Source organism: Lutra lutra, chromosome 3, assembly GCF_902655055.1.
Source record: "Lutra lutra chromosome 3, mLutLut1.2, whole genome shotgun sequence".
NCBI classification, from domain to species: domain Eukaryota; kingdom Metazoa; phylum Chordata; class Mammalia; order Carnivora; family Mustelidae; genus Lutra; species Lutra lutra.
In genome coordinates, this window is record NC_062280.1 from 14,460,416 (window position 1) to 14,478,467 (window position 18,052).

Here is an 18,052-nt window from a genome sequence, read left to right on the forward strand (position 1 = left end):
ATTTATCAACAGACATTTAACTTACCAAATACTATTCTAAGTAAAGCATTTATTAATAATGTATTAAACCCACAACAGGATCTCTTTTGGATTTCCAAATATGCCCTAAAAGGTAAAAAAAAAAAAAAAAAAAGATGATGACATAATTTCTCTGTTTACTTGGTATCAGAAATTCTGCTGTTATTCCATCATTTTAACATAGTTGGACATTTTACTCTAACCTTCTTTTAAAAAAAATACACAGGTGAATCTGTACCAGAATACCAGATGGCTTTTCAGACAGAAGTTGGAAACCATCCCACTTTTGAAGATATGCAGGTTCTGGTATCTAGGGAAAAACAGAGACCCAAGTTCCCAGAAGCTTGGAAAGAAAATAGCCTGGTAAGAAAAACTAAATTTTTAAAAAGAGGATTTATGACTGAATGTTTTAATGTTGTTTGAAGTAAAAATAGACTGTTAATAGTTTTTAGAGCTGTCTAATGCCAGAAATTCAACTTACTTGACTTCTATGATACACATTTCCAAATTTTTCAATATAAAAAAGTCCTCTTTTTTGGTTCAGTTTCAGTCATTTCCAAATATAAAACACGAGTGAGACTAACTTGCTCCTGAAGGTTGCCAGATTGAGTAACAGCTGGAATAATTAACATGTTAATATTTTAAACATTATTGAAGTTCCATCTTACTCTCTTGAGAGTGGTACCAAAAATGGTAATTAGTGCAGATGTGTATATGCAATGACTAATAGAAATTTAAACTACCTCAAAAAGAAACCAAAGTGTGCTTATAAATTCTACTTACTAAAAGCGCAGTCTAGGGCACCTGGCTGGCTTTGGTGGATCACGCAACTCTTGATCTTGGGGTTGTAAGTTCAAGCCTCGTACTTTGTATCACTTTGTATAGAGCTTTCTTAAAAATAAAATCTTTAGGGATACCTGGGTGGCTCAGTCAATTAAGTGTCTGCCTTTGGCTTTGGTCGTGAGCCCAGGGTTCTGGGATCGAGAACTGCATTGGGATCCCTGCTGAGAGAGCTTCTCTATCTCCCTCTGCCTGCTGCTCTGCCTACTTGTGTTCTCTCTCTGTCTGTCAGATAAATAAATAAAATCTTAAAAAAATAAAATCTTTAAAAAAAAAAATTCAGTCCAAAACACTAAAATATCTTCAAAAGCTCCCATCATTTTGGTAAATTGTTGCTACAGCACCATAAACATCTTACAAATATTTATATGCACACATACACACACACACACCCTCTTTCTCTTTCTGTTATATAATTTTTTAACATAAATAGCATCATTTCATTATCCACTATCATTTCTGTAGCTTATTTTTTTACTCATGAGCAGTTTCTCATGTCAGTACCTATAGATGTATCTCTTTCTCCATTTGGTCAGTATTCCATTATATGATATGTCATAATTACTGAATTATCCTTCATTGATGGAATACCCTGTATTTCTTATTTTAAACATTTTTTTTTAAAGAATCATGAAGTTATGGGGCACGTGGGTGGCTCAGTGGGTTAAGTCTCTGCCTTCAGCTCAGGTCATGATCTCAGGGGTCCTGGGATTGAGCCCCACTTCGGGCTCTCTGCTTAGCAGGGAACCTGCTTCCCCCTCTCTCTCTGTCTGCCTCTCTGCCTACTTGTGATCTCTCTCTCTGTGTCAAATAAATAAATAAACTTTTTAAAAAGAGATTTTTAAGAAATTATGAAGGTATGCCTATACGTGGTAAATCAAATCAAATTAAGTGGAAGGGCGTAAAAAAGGAAAAGGAAAAAGCTACAGAATCCTACCACCAGTCTTCAAAAGAAACTCCTATTAACAGTGTTGTGAGGTTTTGGTTTTTGTTCCTATTTTTTTCTCATGGAGGTTACTGTTATAACTGTAAGCACTATATCATTATTTCTTTTTATCTCTCATTTACTCTCTCCTAGGTTTGTAATATTTGAACTATTATTACATAATTTATGTTTTTCCACAAATAGATCTAAAATTTAAAATAAAAACATCAGAAATTGTAGAATTATGATTGTGTAAACATCCATTGCATAATATAGTATTGTACTTGGACTCATAGAGAAGGAAGTGAAAATCCTGTTAGTTACTGTAAACCTCTGCTGCTTGAGGAAAATGTTTCAAAAGTCACTATCCACCGGAGTTTCTGATTTTTTTGTCACTTTGTTCTTTCTTTCTTTATAGATTCTATTAAGAAGCAACGTTCTTTGAAAATCTCATTCTTTTTCTTGCAAATCATTCTTTGATGAAGTTCCTCTTTAAGGGATGTCTGTTAGTATGTGCATGAGATTATGAATCATTGAACCTTCAAAAATGTTTATATCTTGCCCTCACATTTGAGTAATAATTTGGCCAAGTAATGGTTTCAAGATCAAAATCACATTTTCCTCATAGTGGTTCCTTTGAAATCACTATTCCACTGTCCTCAAGCATTCAGACATGTAAAGAATTCCAGAGGCAACCAGGCTCATTCCATTACTTTTTGTCTTTTTGTTTACCCCTTGTTTTCTTTCTTTATGAGCTTTTAAGCCTTTTTTTTTTTTTTTTGAAGTATCACAGTTTACCTGGATATATGGAGGCGTGGATCTTTTCACACATTTTGTTTTGCACTAGACGGGATTTCAGTTTGAAAACTCAGAGATTTCTTCAGTTCAGAGGAATTTTTCTTTATTATTTACAAAATTATTTCTTCTCTTCCATTTCTTTCTTCTGAAATTCCCATAGACAAATATTGGTCCATCTGACATTCCAGGTATCAATTTTTTTTCTTGTATTTTCCTTTTTTTGTGTTGTACATTGTTCAAGACTTACTCTCCTTTAACATTCAAATCACTCATTCATTTCTCACCTTTACCACTCTATTAGTTATTTGTTCATTAAAATCCTAACTTTTGACAGTCATATATATCATTTCTAGAAATTCTTAATGTTTGCTTCTTCCATAGCAATCTGTCACTGTTTTAAGAATGTGATAGGAAGGGGCGCCTGGGTGGCTCAGTGGGTTAAGCCTCTGCCTTCGGCTCAGGTCATGATCTCAGGGTCTTGGGATCGAGCCCCGCATCAGGCGCTCTGCTTGGCGGTGAGCCTGCTTCCCCCTCTCTCTGCCTGCCTCTCTGCCTACTTGTGATCTCTCTCTCTCTCTCTCTGTGTCAAATAAATAAATAAAATCTTTAAAAAAAAAAGAATGTGATAGGAATTATTACTATCAATTATTTCTAAAGGTGTAAATCAGAATTTTTGACACTTTATACAAATAATTTTCTTGATTATAAAGAACAAAAATGAAAAAAATTCCACTCAACAGTTTAAATCACTTTGTTATGTATATTCACTGTCTGCATAGGATTAGAATACTTTCATTCTTGATCCTGGCTTATATGGTGTGGTGGCATGTCAGAGAGAGGCTACAGAGAATTTGTGTGTTTACGTTCAGATTTAGACTGAATATTTTCCTCCATTGGTCATCTTTGTCATCTTGTCCATTGGTCAGTGAAGGCTTCTGCTTCAAATGAGATTGAAATCTTCTTCAAGGCTACTGAAGACCTATTGCCAAAAACGTATGCCCAAGATTGCCTCTAAACTGCAGTCCGTAGTATGGGAACTGGGATTGAAGGTGAAAGGCCGAATCCTGCACCAGAATTCATTAGATATGCTAACCTCACAGAGAATCCCTCAAAGAAAAATCTCTTCATAAAATTTTATCTAGTAAAATAATTTTCTTCCTTCAGTTGTTTTATTTCACCAGAGAAATCTGACTCATTATTTTGAAAATCTCTTGGCAACCCTACCATTACATGATGACCATCATATGCATATTTACCTGCAAACTTTTTGCTTCCAATTTAGAGTAGGTTGTTAAGTGGGGGATAAAGTGATACTTGGTTTACTTCCAGTGAATCCACTTAAATCTAACATGCTGCAGTTAATAGAACTTCTTCTCTGGGGGCGCCTGGGTGGCTCAGAGGGTTAAGCCTCTAACTTCAGCTCAGGTCATGATCTCAGGGTCCTGGGATCAAGCCCCACATTGGGCTCTCTGCTCGGCGGGGAGCCTGCTTCTCCCATTCTCTCTGTGACCTACTTGTGGTCTTTCTCGCTTTGTCAAATAAATAAATAAAATCCTTAAAAAAAAAAAAACCCAACTGCTTCTCTGAAAAGCAATCTAGCACGAGAGGTGTACATTTTAAATGCATAGTGTAGAAAAAGATGGAAATACACCTATGTCTAAAAGAAAACATTTTTGTTTCATAATCGTATTGAAATTTAAAAAAAAAATTTTATAGTAACAAAACTCAAGAAATCTTCCAAATATGAATGAGTCTAAAAACTAGTTTTTAGGGGTGCCTGGGTAGCTCAGATGGTTAGGCATCTGCCTTTGGCTCGGGTCATGGTCCCAGGATCCTTGGGATCAAGCCCCGCATTTGGGTCTCTACTCAGTGGGGAGCCTGCTTCTCCCTCTCTCTCTACTGTTCCCCTGCTTGTGCTCTCTTGCTCTTTCTGTCATATAAATAAATAAAACTCTTAAAAAACAAAGAACAAAAAACTACTTTAAAAAAAATTTTTTTTATTAACATATAATGTATTTATTTGCCTCAGGGGTACAAGTCTGTGAATCATCAGGCTTACACACTTCACAGCACTCACCATAGCACATACCCTCCCCAATGTCCATAACCCAATCACTCTCTCCATACCCCCCACCCCCTGGCAACCGTCAGTTTGTTTTCTGAGATTAACAGTCTCTTATGGTTTGTCTCCCTCCTGATCCCATCTTGTTTCATTTTTTTCCTTCCCTACCCCCCAAGCGCCCCACTTTGCCTCTCAAATTCCTCATATCAGAGAGATCATATGATAATTGTCTTTCTTTTATTGAATTATTTTGCTCAGCATAATACCCTCTAGTTCCATGCATGTTGTTGCAAATGGCAAGATGTCATTTCTTTTGACGGCTGCATAGTTTTCTATTGTATACATATATACCACATCTTCGTTATCCATTCATCTGTTGATGGACATCTAGGTTCTTTCCACAGGCTGGCTATTGTGGAGATTGCTGCTATAAACATTCCAGTGCACATGCCCCTTTGGATCACTACATTTGTATCTTTAGGGTAAATACCCAGTAGTGTGATTGCTGGGTCACAGGGTAGCTCTATTTTCAACTTTTTGAGGAACCTCCATGCTCTTTTCCAGAGTGGTTGCATCAGCTTGCATTCCCACCAACAGTGTAGGAGGGTTCCCCTTTCTCTGCATCCTCACCAGCATCTGTTGTTTCCCAACTTGTTAATTTTAGCCATTCTGACTGGTGTGAGGTGATATCTCATTGTGGTTTTGATTTGTATTTCCCTGATGCCGAGTGATGTGGAGCATGCTTTCATGTGTCTATTGGCCATCTGGGTGTCTTCTTTGCAGAAATGTCTGTTCATGTCCTCTGCCCATTTCTTGATTGGATTATTTGTTCTTTGGGTGTTGAGTTTGAAAAGTTCTTTATAGATTTTGGATACTAGCCCTTTATCTTATATGTTGTTTGCGAATATCTTCTCCCATTCTGTCAGTTGTCTTTTGGTTTTGTAGACTGTTTCCTTTGCTACGCAAAAGTTTTTGATCTTGATGAAGTCCGGGTAGTTCATTTTTGCCCTTGCTTCCCTTGCGTTTGGCAATGTTTCTAGGAAGAAGTTGCTATGGCTAAAGTCGAAGAGATTGCTGCCTGTGTTCTCCTCAAGGATTTTCATGGATTCCTTTCTTACATTAAGGTCTTTCATCTATTTGGAGTCTGTTTTTGTGTGTGGTGTAAGGAAATGGTCCAGTTTCATTTTTCTGCATGTGGCTGTCCAATTTTCTCAACACCATTTGTTGAAGAGAGACTGTCTTTTTTCCATTGGACATTCTTTTCTGCTTTGTCGAAGATTAGTTGACCATAGAGTTGAGGGTCTATTTCTGGGCTCTCTATTCTGTTCCATTGATCTATGTGTCTGTTTTTGTGCCAGTACCATACTGTCTTGATGATGACAGCTTTGTAGTAGAGCTTGAAGTCTGGAATTGTGATGCCACCGGATTTGGTTTTCTTTTTCAACATTCCTCCTACTTTTTGAGGTCTTTTCTGATTCCATATAAATTTTAGGATTATTTGTTCCATTTCTTTGAAAAAAGATGGATGGTATTTTGAAAGGGATTGCATTATACATGTAGATTGCTTTAGGTAGCATAGACATTTTCACATTTGTTCTTCCAATCCATGAGCATGGAACGTTTTTCAATTTCTTTGTGTCTTCCTCAATTTCTTTCATGAGTACTTTATAGTTTTATAAGTGTAGATTCTTTACCTCTTTGGTTAGGTTTATTCCTAAGTATCTTATGGTTTTGGATGCAATTATAAATGGGATCAACTCCTTAATTTCTCTTTCTTCTGTCTTGTTGTTGGTGTGTAGAAATGCAACTGATTTCTGTGCATTGATTTTATATCCTGATACTTTATTGAATTCCTGTACAAGTTCTAGCAGATTTGGAGTGAAGTCTTGGGTTTTCCACATAAAGTGTCATATCATTGCAAAGAGTGATAGTTTGACTTCTTCTTTGCCAATTTGAATGCCTTTAATTTCTTTTTGTTGTCTGATTGCTGATGCTAGAACTTCTAGTACTGTGTTGAATAACGGTGGTGATAACGGACATCCCTGCCGTGTTCCTGACCTTAGTGGAAAAAGCTCTCAGTTTTTCTCCATTGAGAATGATACTCACTTTGGGTTTTTCATAGATGGCTTTGAGGATATTGAGGTATGTACCCTCTATCCCTACACTTTGAAGAGTTTTGATCAAGAAAGGATGCTAGGGGCCCCTGGGTAGCTCAGTTGTTAGGCAGCTGCCTTTGGCTCAGGTCACGATCCCAGGGTGCTGGGATCAAGCCCCATGTTGAGCTCCCTGCTTGGTGGGAGGCCTGCTTCTCCCTCTGCCACTCCCTCTGCTTGTGTTCCCTCTCTCGGTGCATCTCTGTCAAATAAATAAACTATATTAAAAAAAAAAAAGATGCTATACTTTGTCAGATGCTTTTTCAGCAACTATTGAGAATATCATATGGTTCTTGTTCTTTCTTTTATTAATGTATTGTATAATATGGATTGATTTGCAGATGTTGAACCAACCTTGCAGCACTGGAATAAATCCTACTTGGTCATGGTGAATAATCCTTTTAATGTACTGTTAGATCCTATTGGCTAGTATCTTGGTGAGAATTTTTGCAACTGTGTTCATCAAGGATATTGGTCTGTAGTGTTCATCAAGGATATTGGTCTGTAATTCTCTTTTTTGATGGGGTCTTTGTCTGGTTTTGGGATGAAGGTAATGCTGGCCTCATAAAATGAGTTTGGAAGTTTTCCTTCCATTTCTATTTTCTGTAACAGTTTCAGGAGAATAGGTTTTAATTCTTCTTTAAGTGTTTGGTAGAATTCCCCTGGGAAGCTGTCTGGCCCTGGTCTCTTGTTTGTTGGGAGATTTTTGATGACTGCTCCAATCTCCTTACTGTTTATGGTCTGTTCAGGTTTTCTGTTTTCCTGGTTCGGTTTTGATGGTTTATACCTGTCTAGGAGTGCACCCATTTCTTCCAGATTGTCAAATTTGCTGGCATATAGTTGCTCATAGTATGTTCTTATAATTGTTTGTATTTCTTTGGTGTTGGTTGTAATCTCTCCTCTTTCATTCATGATTTTATTTATTTGGGTCCTTTCTCTTTTCTTTTTGTTAAGTTTGGCCAGGGGTTTATCAATCTTATTAATTCTTTCAAAGAACTAGCTCCTAGTTTCATTGATTTGTTCTACTGTTTTTTTGGTTTCTATTTCATTGATTTCTGCTCTGCTCTTTATTATTTCTCTTCTCCTGCTGGGTTTAGGCTTTCTTTGCTGTTCTTTCTCCAGCTCCTTTAGGTGTAGGGTTAGGTTGTGTACTTGAGACCTTTCTTCTTTGTTGAGAAGGGCTTGTATGGCTATATACTTTCCTCTCAGGACCACCTTTGCTGTGTCCCACAGATTTTGAACAGTTGTGTTTTCATATTCATTTGTTTCCATGAATTTTTAAAATTTTTCTTTAATTTCCTGGTTGACCCATTCATTCTTTAGTAGGATGCTCTTTAGACTCCATGTATTTGAGTTCTTTCCAACTTTCCACTTGTGATTGAGTTCTAGCTTCAGAGCATTGTGGTCTGAAAATATGTAGGGAATGATCCCCATCTTTTGGTACCAGTTGAGACCTGATTTGTGACCCAGAATGTGATCTGTTTTGGAGAATGTTCCATGTGCACTAGAGAAGAATGCGTATTCTGTTGCTTTGGGGTGGAATGTTCTGTATATATCTGTGCTGTCCATCTGGTCCAGTGTGTCATTTAAGGCCTTTATTTCCTTGTTGATCTTTTGCTTGGATGATCTGTCCATATCAGTGAGGGGATGTTAAAGTCCCCTACTATTATTGTATTATTGTCAATGTGTTTCTTTGAGTTTGTTATTAATTGGTTTATATAGTTGGCTGCTCCCATGTTGGGGGCATAGATATTTAAAATTGTTAAATTTTAAATATTAAAATATTTAATAATGTCTTGTTGGACAGACCCTTTGAGTATGATATAGTATCCTTCCTCATCTCTTGTTATAGTCTTTCACTTAAAATCTAGTTGATCTGATTTAAGGATTACCACCCTAGCTTTCTTTTGATGTCCATTAGCATGGTAAATTGTTTTTCCACCCCCTCACTTGAAATCTGGAGGTGTCTTCGGGTCTAAAATGAGTTTCTTGTAGACAGCATATTGATGGGTTTTTTGTTTTTTGTTTTTTTATCCATTCTGATACCCTTTGTCTTTCGGTTGGGGCATTTAGCCCATTTACTTTCAGGGTAACTATTGAAAGATATGAATTTAGTGTCACTGTATTGCCTGTAAGGTGGCTGTTACTGTATATTATCTCTGTTCCTTTCTTGTCTACTATTTTTAGGCTCTCTCTTTGCTTAGAGGACCCCTTTCAATATTTCCTATAGGGCTGGTTTGGTGTTTACAAATTCTTTTCGTTTTTGTTTGTTCTGGAATCTTTTTATCTCTTCCTCTGTTTTCAATGATAGCCTAGCTGGATATAGTATTCTTGGCTGCATGTGTTTCTCACTTAATGCTTTGAATATATTATGCCAGTTCTTTCTGGCCTGCCAGGTCTCTGTGGATAAGTCTGCTACCAATTTAATATTTTTACCATTGTATGTTACCAACTTGTTGCCCTGAGCTGCTCTCAGGATTTTCTCTTTGTCACTAAGACTTTAAGTTTTACTATTAAATGACGGTGTGTGGACCTGTTTTTATTGATATTGAGGGGGTTCTCTGTGCCTCCTGGTTTTTGATGCTTGTTCCCTTTGCCATATTAGGGAAATTCTTCACTATAATTCACTCCAATATACCTTCTGCCCCCCTTTCTCTTTCTTCTTCTGGAATCCCAATTATTGTAATATTGTTTCACCTATTGGATCACTTATCTCTTGAATTCTCCCCTCGTGGTCCAGTAGTTGTTTGTCTCTCTTTTGCTCAGCTTCTTTATTCTCTGTCATTTGGTCTTCTTTGTCAGTGATTCTCTCTTCTGCCTCATTTGTCCTAGCAGTAAGAGCCTCCATTTTTTATTGCATCTCATTAATAGCTTTTTTGATTTCAGCTTGGTTAAATTTTAGTTCTTTTATTTCTCCAGAAAGGGCTTTTATTTCTCCAGACAGCATTTCTCTAATATCTTCCATACCTTTTTCGAGCCCAGCTAGCACCTTGAGAATTGTCTTTCTGAACTCTAGATCTGACATATTACCAATGTCCGTATTGATTAGGTCCCTAGCCTTCAGTACAGCCTCTTGTTCTTTTTTTTGTGGTGAGCTTTTCCATCTTGTCATTATATGCAGATAAGAATATGTGAACAAGAGAATAAAATACTAAAAGGGTGGCAAAGACCGCAGAAAAATGTATGCTAACCAAATCAGAAGAGACCCCAAATAAGGGGGAGAAGAAAGGGGGGTAAAAAGAAATTTTAAAAATTATATATATATTAGACTGGTGAATAGAACAGAGCCACCCACTTGATTTTGGGTGTATTTTGGTCTCTTAAAAGAAACTACCTCCCAAAATTTTAAAGAAAAACTTATATATATATATATACATATATATATATGTGTGTGTGTGTGTATATATATATATATATATATATATATATATATATACCAAAATAAGAGTAAACATGATGAAGGGATGAAATATGACTGTAAAGATGGAAATTAAAAAAAAAATCTAAAAAAGGAATTGATAAGTTGGTTGGAAAAAGAAAGAAAAAGAAAGTGGAGAGAGTTTGCTCAGGCTAGAAACTAGAACAAAGCCCTGTGCTAGATTTAGAGTATATTTTGATCTGTTAAATGAAATTGTATCCTGAAATTTTTATACGAAAAAACCTTATATGTATACAAAAAATAAAGTTAGTTACAATGGAAGATATGACTATAATAATGAAGGTTTTAAAAGATTTTTTTAGAAAGGTATTTTTAAGATAAACTAGTTAAAAAAACCATTAAAAGAGGAAAGAGGAAAAGTTTTAAAAATTTAGAATAAGAAAAAAATAAAATTAAAGAAATTTAATTAACTTTGCAAGACTAAAGAATCATGGGGAGAAAGCCATGAATTCCATGCTTTGCTTTCTCTTCCTCTGGAATTCTGCTGTTCTCTTTGATCAGTGAGCCTGGTCTTGGCTGGATTTCTTGCTGATCTTCTAGGGGAGGGACCTGTTGCCTTGATTCTCAAATGTCTTTGCCCAGGTAGAATTGCGCCGCCCTTGCCAGGGGCCAGGTTAAGTTATCTGCTCAGGTTCGCTCTCGGGAGCTTTTGTTCCCTGAACAGTTTCCCTCGAGCTCTGGAGGATAGGAATGAAAGTGGCGGCCTCCCAGTCTCTGGCCCAGAGGAGCTGAGAGCTTGGGACCCCACTCCTCAGTGTGCTCTCAGAGAAATGCAGTCAGTCCCTCCCATCTCCCTGGTCTCCGGCCACCCTATGTGTCACCCGGCCTGTGACCCAGCATTTCTGTCTCTGGCACACAGCCCTGTTTGGAGTCTCCAAACCCAGCAGATTCCTGCCTCCAGAGAAGGAGGGTGAGTCTCCCCAGATCTGCCACTTGTGGGGTCCTTGCTCAAACAGCAGTGGTCCGACTGTGCCTCAGATCACAGTTTACGGTAACTCCTAGCTGAGAGCTCACTCCTCAGCTCCGTCTCTGTAGTTGGCTTCCCTGCTCTGATACCTTGCGAGCTCTGCTACACTCAGACACCCCCAATCCTTCGGTGACTCTGCAGGGCCTGAGACCACACTGTCCCCATGAGGTTCCAGCCCCGCTTAGCCTCTGGAGCAATGTCCCTTAGTGGAACAGACTTCTAAAAATTCAGATTCTGTGCTCCATTGCTCCACCGGTTGCTGGGAGCCAGCCCCTTGCCCTGCGGTCTATCTTCCCATCACTTCAGATTCACTTCTCTGCACGTCCTACTTTAAAGAAAGTGGTCGATTTTCTGTTTCTAGAATTGCTGCTCTTCTTCTCTTTGATCTCCTGTTGGGTTTGTAGGTGTTGGGAATGGTTCGATGACTATCTACCTGAACTCCTGTGACCTGATGTCATCTCAGTGTGCTACTTCTCCATCTTCCCCTCTTTCATTTCTCAAAAAACTAGTTTTTAAAAACTGCCAGGGATGCTACCTGGGTGGCTCAGTTGGTTAAGTGGCTGCCTTCGGCGCAAGTCATGATCCCAGGGTCCTGGGGTTGAGACCCACATCAGGGTTCCTGCTCAGCGGGAGCCTGCTTCTCCCTCTCCCTCTCTCTGCTATTCATCCTGCTTGTGTTCTCTCTGTGTCCAATAAATAAAAAATTGCCAGGGACTCAAAACATAGATCAGTCAATAAAACGGGGAAGAATAGTCTCCTGATAAAAGTGAAAGAACAGACAATAGTCTGAGGAAAATACATGAAAATGTTAACCATAGCTATCTCTGAATATTGGATTCATGAATAACTTTTTCTTTTTTCCCCCTCTGTACTTTCAGAATTTATAGTAAAAATGAACTGTTGTAAAAATTATATATATGTACACACAGTTTAAATTGGAATAACAAAAAATTGTAGATGAATTTTATTTTTAAAATAGTTTTTTTTCCAGGGTGCTTGGGTGGTGCAGTCAGTTAGGTGTCAGCTCTAGGTTTCAGTTCAGGTTGAGATCTCAGGGTCATGAGATTGAGTCCTGCATAGGGCTCCATGCTCAGCATGGAATCTGCTTAGAGTTTCTCTCTCCCTGTCTATCTGCCCACACACCCCCACACCCTTTCCCTCTCTTACTCTCAAATAAATAAATCTTAAAATAGCTTTTTGTCTCACATCTAAAACTTTAAGGTATAATTTGTTCAACTACGCTACCATTCTTCATATTTCATTCTTTTCCAAATTTTTTTTTTAAGATTTTATTTATTTATTTGTCGGAGAGAGAGCACAAGCAGCGGGAGCAGCAGGCAGAGGGAGAAGCAAGCTCCCACATGAGCAAGGAGTCCGTATGGTTTTAGATCCCAAGACCCTGGGATCATGCATGACCTAAGCTGAAGGCAGACACTTAGCCAACTGAGCCACCCAGGCATCCCCCTTTTCTAAATTCTTAACTTCCATTTCTTAATCTGTCTTGAATACTGGCTTGTTCTCTTTCCCCTCTTGAAATCATTTGTCTGGTTTATCTTTAATCCTTAGTCTTAGTTCTGCATAATCTCTCTTGTTCAACAGTTTTATCTAAATATATTGTCATGTAAAAGTTTGAAACTGGGGCATCTGAGTGGCTCAGTCGTTAAGTGTCTGCCTTAAGTTCAAGTCATGATCCCAGAGTCCTGGGATCAAGTCCCACATCAGGCTCCCCGCTCTGCAGGAAATCTGCTTCTCCCTCTCCCACTCCCCCCGCTTGTGTTCCCTCTCTAGCTCTATCTCTTTCTGTCAAATTGATAAATAAAATCTTAAAAAAAAAAAAGTTTGAAACTTTCTCAGTTGTTTTTTCCCTCCTCTAGTCTCTGCTTTCTCCACCCCATTAAATCTAGTCTTCTAGGGGCACCTGGGTGGCTCGGTGGGTTAAGCCTCTGCTTTCGGCTCAGGTCATGATCCTAGAGTCCTAGGATCGAGCCCCACGTCAGGCTCTCTGCTCAGTGGAGAGCCTGCTTCCTCCTCTCTCTCTCTGCCTGCTTCTCTGCCTACTTGTGATCTCTGTCAAATAAATAAATAAAATCTTTAAAAAAAAAAATCTAGTCTTCTAAAATGTACTATATGTTCCAGAAGCTATCCCTTCTTCTTTTCACATTTATTTCAGTTTTTATATTTCTCCTCTTGACAAATCAGCAAACTTGCTGTGGTCTAGAATTCAGCATTTTCCATGCTTTTTTTCTCATACAGCCTACACTAGGAAATGCAAGTATACATCATGATATAGTGTCTTTAGGTTAATACTTAACCTTACTATGTACTCTGTGTTCTCTTATTTGCTATTCTAGTCTAGAGTATTTCAGTTTGGGGAGACCGGTGTAGTTATTTGTTTTAAATGTTGGCTCCCAACCCACTGAACTCATTTCATAACCCATTCATGAGCCCCCACTTCCATTTTCCTGTCATTACAGAGGAAAGATTTTTTAAATTTCTTGTCTTTTTTCCCATTTTTTTCCTGCTTATCTTTCTTCATCAGTGTTTTGAATGATATCCCCTTTATCTCATTTACCCAAATGTTGGATATCATTATTTGTATATATGCAGTTAGAGTCCCTTGTTGAAGCACTCATCTGATTTTACCTGAATATTTATAATTTTCTTAATCTTATTTTCTCCCCTCAAAAAATTTTAACATTTGAAAGAGATATACTTGATATGGATTAAACTGCATATATTAATGATACATAATTTGTTAGGTTTTGGCATATGTATACACCCATAAAACCATCACTGCAATCATAATTATGAACATGTCAGTTACCCCCTAAATTTCTCTTTTGTCCTTTTATAGTTGCTTCTTCCTGCCTTCCTTCCTTCTTTTCTCCATGAATCCCCAGGCAACTACTGATCTGCTTTCTGTCACTAATGATTTGTATACCTTTTCTAGAATTTTATATAAATGGAACCATACAGTATGTACTATTTTTATCTGGCTTCTTCCACATAGTTTAATCATTTTCAGATTCATTCATGTTGATATATATTTCAGTAGTTTTTTCCTTTTTATTGCTGAGTAGCGTTCCTTTGAATGGAACAATTCTTTTGAATGCTACAATTGGTTTACCCATTCACTTGGTGATGAATATTTGGATTGTTTCCAGTTTTTGGATACCAGAAGTAAAGCTCTTATGAACTTCTGTGTGCAAGTCTTTGTATGGACATCTGCTTTCATTCTCTTGAGTAAATACCTAAGAGTAGAACGGGTGCATCATGTAGTACATGTCTTGCGTAACTTTTTGAGAAAGTGCCAAATGTTTTTCCAAAGTGACTGTACCATTTTACATTCCCACGAGGAGTATATGAGAGTTTCAGTTCCTCTACATCGTTGCCAACACTCAGTATGACCATACTTCTTAATTTTAGATATTCTAATAGGTGTGCAATAGTATCTGATTATGGTTTTAATTTACATTTCCCTGATGACTAATAATATTTAGCATCTTTTCATTTGCTTATTTGCCATCCTTATTCCTTCTCTGATGACACATCTATTCAAGTCTTTTGCTTACTTTAAATTGAATGGATTGTTTTCTTACTGTTAAGTTTTGAAGTTCTTTATATATTCTGAATACAAGTCCCTTATCAGATATATGATTCAAAAATATTTCTTCCCAGACTATGGCTTGTGTCATTCTCTTAAGAGTATATTTATAAGGGCAGATAGTTTTAATTTTGCTGAAGCCAATTTATCAGTTTTTTCTTTCATGGATATATTTTTAGTTTCATATTTTAGAAATCCTTGTGTAACCCAAGGTCACAAAAATTATCTTCTGTATTTTCTTCTAGAAATTGTATAGGTCTATAACCCATTTTGATGTTGTTATATGTTATTTTTTTTATTTTTTGCATAGTGTGAGGTATGGATCAATATTCATTTTTCTATATGTGGATATCTAATTGTTCCCGACCATTTATTTTTAGAGACTACTTTTTCTCCATTTAATTAATTGCCTTTTTTTTTAAGATTTTATTTATTTATTTGACAGAGACAGATCACAAGTAGTCAGAGAGAGGAGGAAGCAGGCTTCCTGCTGAGCAGAGAGCCCGATGCAGGGCTCGATCCCAGGACCCTGAGATCATGACCTGAGCCGAAGGCAGAGGCTTTAACCCACTGAGCCACCCAGGCGCCCCTAATTAATTGCTTTTTTAGTCTTTGTCAAAAATTCATTGTCCGTATGTATGTAGGTCTATATCCGGACTCTTTATTGTTTCATTGACCTATATGTCTGTCTCATTGCCAGTACTTCAGCATTTTACTGTATCTTGAAATCAGGTAACATTAGTCCTCCGCCTTTGTTCTTTTCACAGTGTTTTGGCTGTTCTATGTTCTTTACATTTTATAATCAATGAATTTTATAATCAGCTTTTCAATTTCTACATTGAACCTGTTGGGATTTTTATTAGAATTAAATTAAATCTATAAATCAATTTGAGAAGAATTGACATCTTAGTAATATTGAATCGTATTAATATAGATTTTTAATTATTGTTTTGTGCATTTTTCTCTTAAATTGTATTTGAAAAAAAGAAGGGTGAAAACCAAAAATACCCTATACTGGCTTTTATATTTACCTACGTATAGGTTCTTTGACCAGTGTTCTTCATTTCTTCAAGTTATTGTCTAATGCCCTTTCACTTGAGCCTGAATGATCTCCTTTGGCATTTCTCATAGGGCAAATCTGCTAGCCACAAGCCCCCTCAGCTGTTGTTTATTTAAGAATGTCTTAATTTCTCCTTCATTATTGAAGGATAATTTTGTTTGATAATAGAATTCTTGGTTACCACTTGTTTTCTTTCAATACTTTAAATATATCATGCCCCTGCCTCTGGCTTCTATGGTTTCTGATGAGAAATTGGTTATTAACTTTTATTTAGGATCCCTTGTACATTTCAAGTTACATCTCTCTTGCTGTTGTCAAGAGTCTTCATCTTTGGCTTTTTATAGTTTGATTACAGTATGTCTCAGGATAGAACCTTTTGAGTATACTCTACATAGAGTTTATTGAGTTTCTTGGATGTGTTGTTTCTATTATTAAATTTAGAAAGTTTTGGGACATTATTTTTTCAAATATTCTTTCTGCCCTTTTTTCTTTCATCTCCTTCTGGGATTCCCATTCTGTATATTTTGGTATGATTGATGACCTCACAAGTCTTTTAGGCTCTGTTTATCTTTCTTCATTTTTTGTTTGTTTTTTTGTTTCTGTTCCTCAGACTGCATAATTTTTTCAGTCTTCAAGTTCAGTAATTCTTCTCTCTGTTCATAGCTGCGGTTTGAATCACTGTAGTGAATTTTTCATTTCAGTTTTTTTACTTTTAAGCTCCAAAGTGTCTTTCTGGCTCCTTTTTATAATTTTTATCTCTTTATTGCTATTCTCCAATTGATGAAAAATTGCTTTCCTACTTCCTTTAATTCTTTGTCTATGGTTTCCTTCATCTTTTGAGCATATTTAAATCTTTTTGTAGTAACTCCAATATCTTAATTTCCTCAGGGACAGTTTCTTTCATTTCTTTTTTCCTATTGAATGGGGCATATATTCTTGGGTTTTTGCAAGCTTTGTGATTTTTTAAGACTGGATATTCTGAATATTCTGATGAGCAAAAAGAAATCAAAAGAAAAAAAAGTTAAAATACTCCCCAAGCCTTTGCAGTTTGGCTTTGTGTTGGGGCCCTCCTTTAACATTCATCCAGACCCTTTACAGTTCTGCTTTAGCCTTCACTTTCTGCTAGCGCTAAGCCTAACGACCAGCCAGTTATGAAAACTTATGGTCTTCTCTGAGCATGCATCCCACCCCGGATGAGTGCTTGGCTTTTCTAGGTTTCCCAGTATATGCAGTTTTTCAAAACCCTCATTCCCCCAAAGTGTCTCACACCCCAGCTTTTCCTCCCTCACTTCCAGCTTTGCTTTTGTGTGGTTCAATTTTTGTATTTTGCCCCAGGCAAAATAACACTCGTTCATTTGGCTTTCAGTGATTTCAAGGAATGTTCTCCACTTAGTCATATCTACCTCTCTTTTCTGAGAAAGTTCTGAATTAGGCAGAATAAAGACAGACCCCCTTCTTTGGTTCTTCAGGGAATTCACAGACATGTTAGAACAGACAACATAATTCCTTGGGAACAATATCATTTTCCTCCCTCTGGAAATCAGGTTCCTACACGGGGAACACAGACTTCTGTCTTCACATTTTTACTTGGTTGCTCTAAACATTTGACTAACTTCCGGAGCTTCAGTAAGGTTGATTCTGACAGTTTTTTCCAGGATTTTTGTATTTCTGTGGGAGCATGTCCCCTGGTTTCCTTCTTCTGTCATCTTCACTAATGTCCTCATACAGTGAGTTGGGAAATACCCTTCCCTCTTTGATTTTCTGGATAGAATTGGCATTATCTCCTTCTTGAATGTTTGGTAGAATTCAATAGTGAAACCACTGGGGCCTGGATTTTTCTTTGTGGGAAAGTTTTAAACTATAAATTTATAGATACAGGAACTATTCAAATCATCTGTTTTTTCTTAAGTCAGCTTTGACAGTTTGTATCTTTGAAGGAATTTGTCCATTTCATCAAAATTGTCAAATCCTTTCTTAATATTTGTTTAAAGATTCTAAACTAACTCCCCATTGGTGACTTAATCTTCCTGTTTCTATACAGTTTATTTCCTTAATTTTCTCTTATCTACTTTTTTACTTATTCTGGGATATTCATCATTGCTTTACTTCTAGATCAACATTCTATGACCAAATCATTATTTTTAGGATCCTCAGAATTCCATGTATAGTCAACCTCTTTAAATTCT

General features: G+C 37.0%; 1 protein-coding gene across 1 annotated transcript in view; it reads left to right on the top strand.

The window, feature by feature from the left end:
• Positions 1 to 18,052, top strand: part of BMPR2 (bone morphogenetic protein receptor type 2) — a 212,487-nt gene that overhangs the window by 176,161 nt on the left and 18,274 nt on the right. The window contains 1 exon segment of the mRNA XM_047720771.1: positions 245 to 381. Coding sequence (XP_047576727.1) covers positions 245 to 381 — 137 coding nt within the window.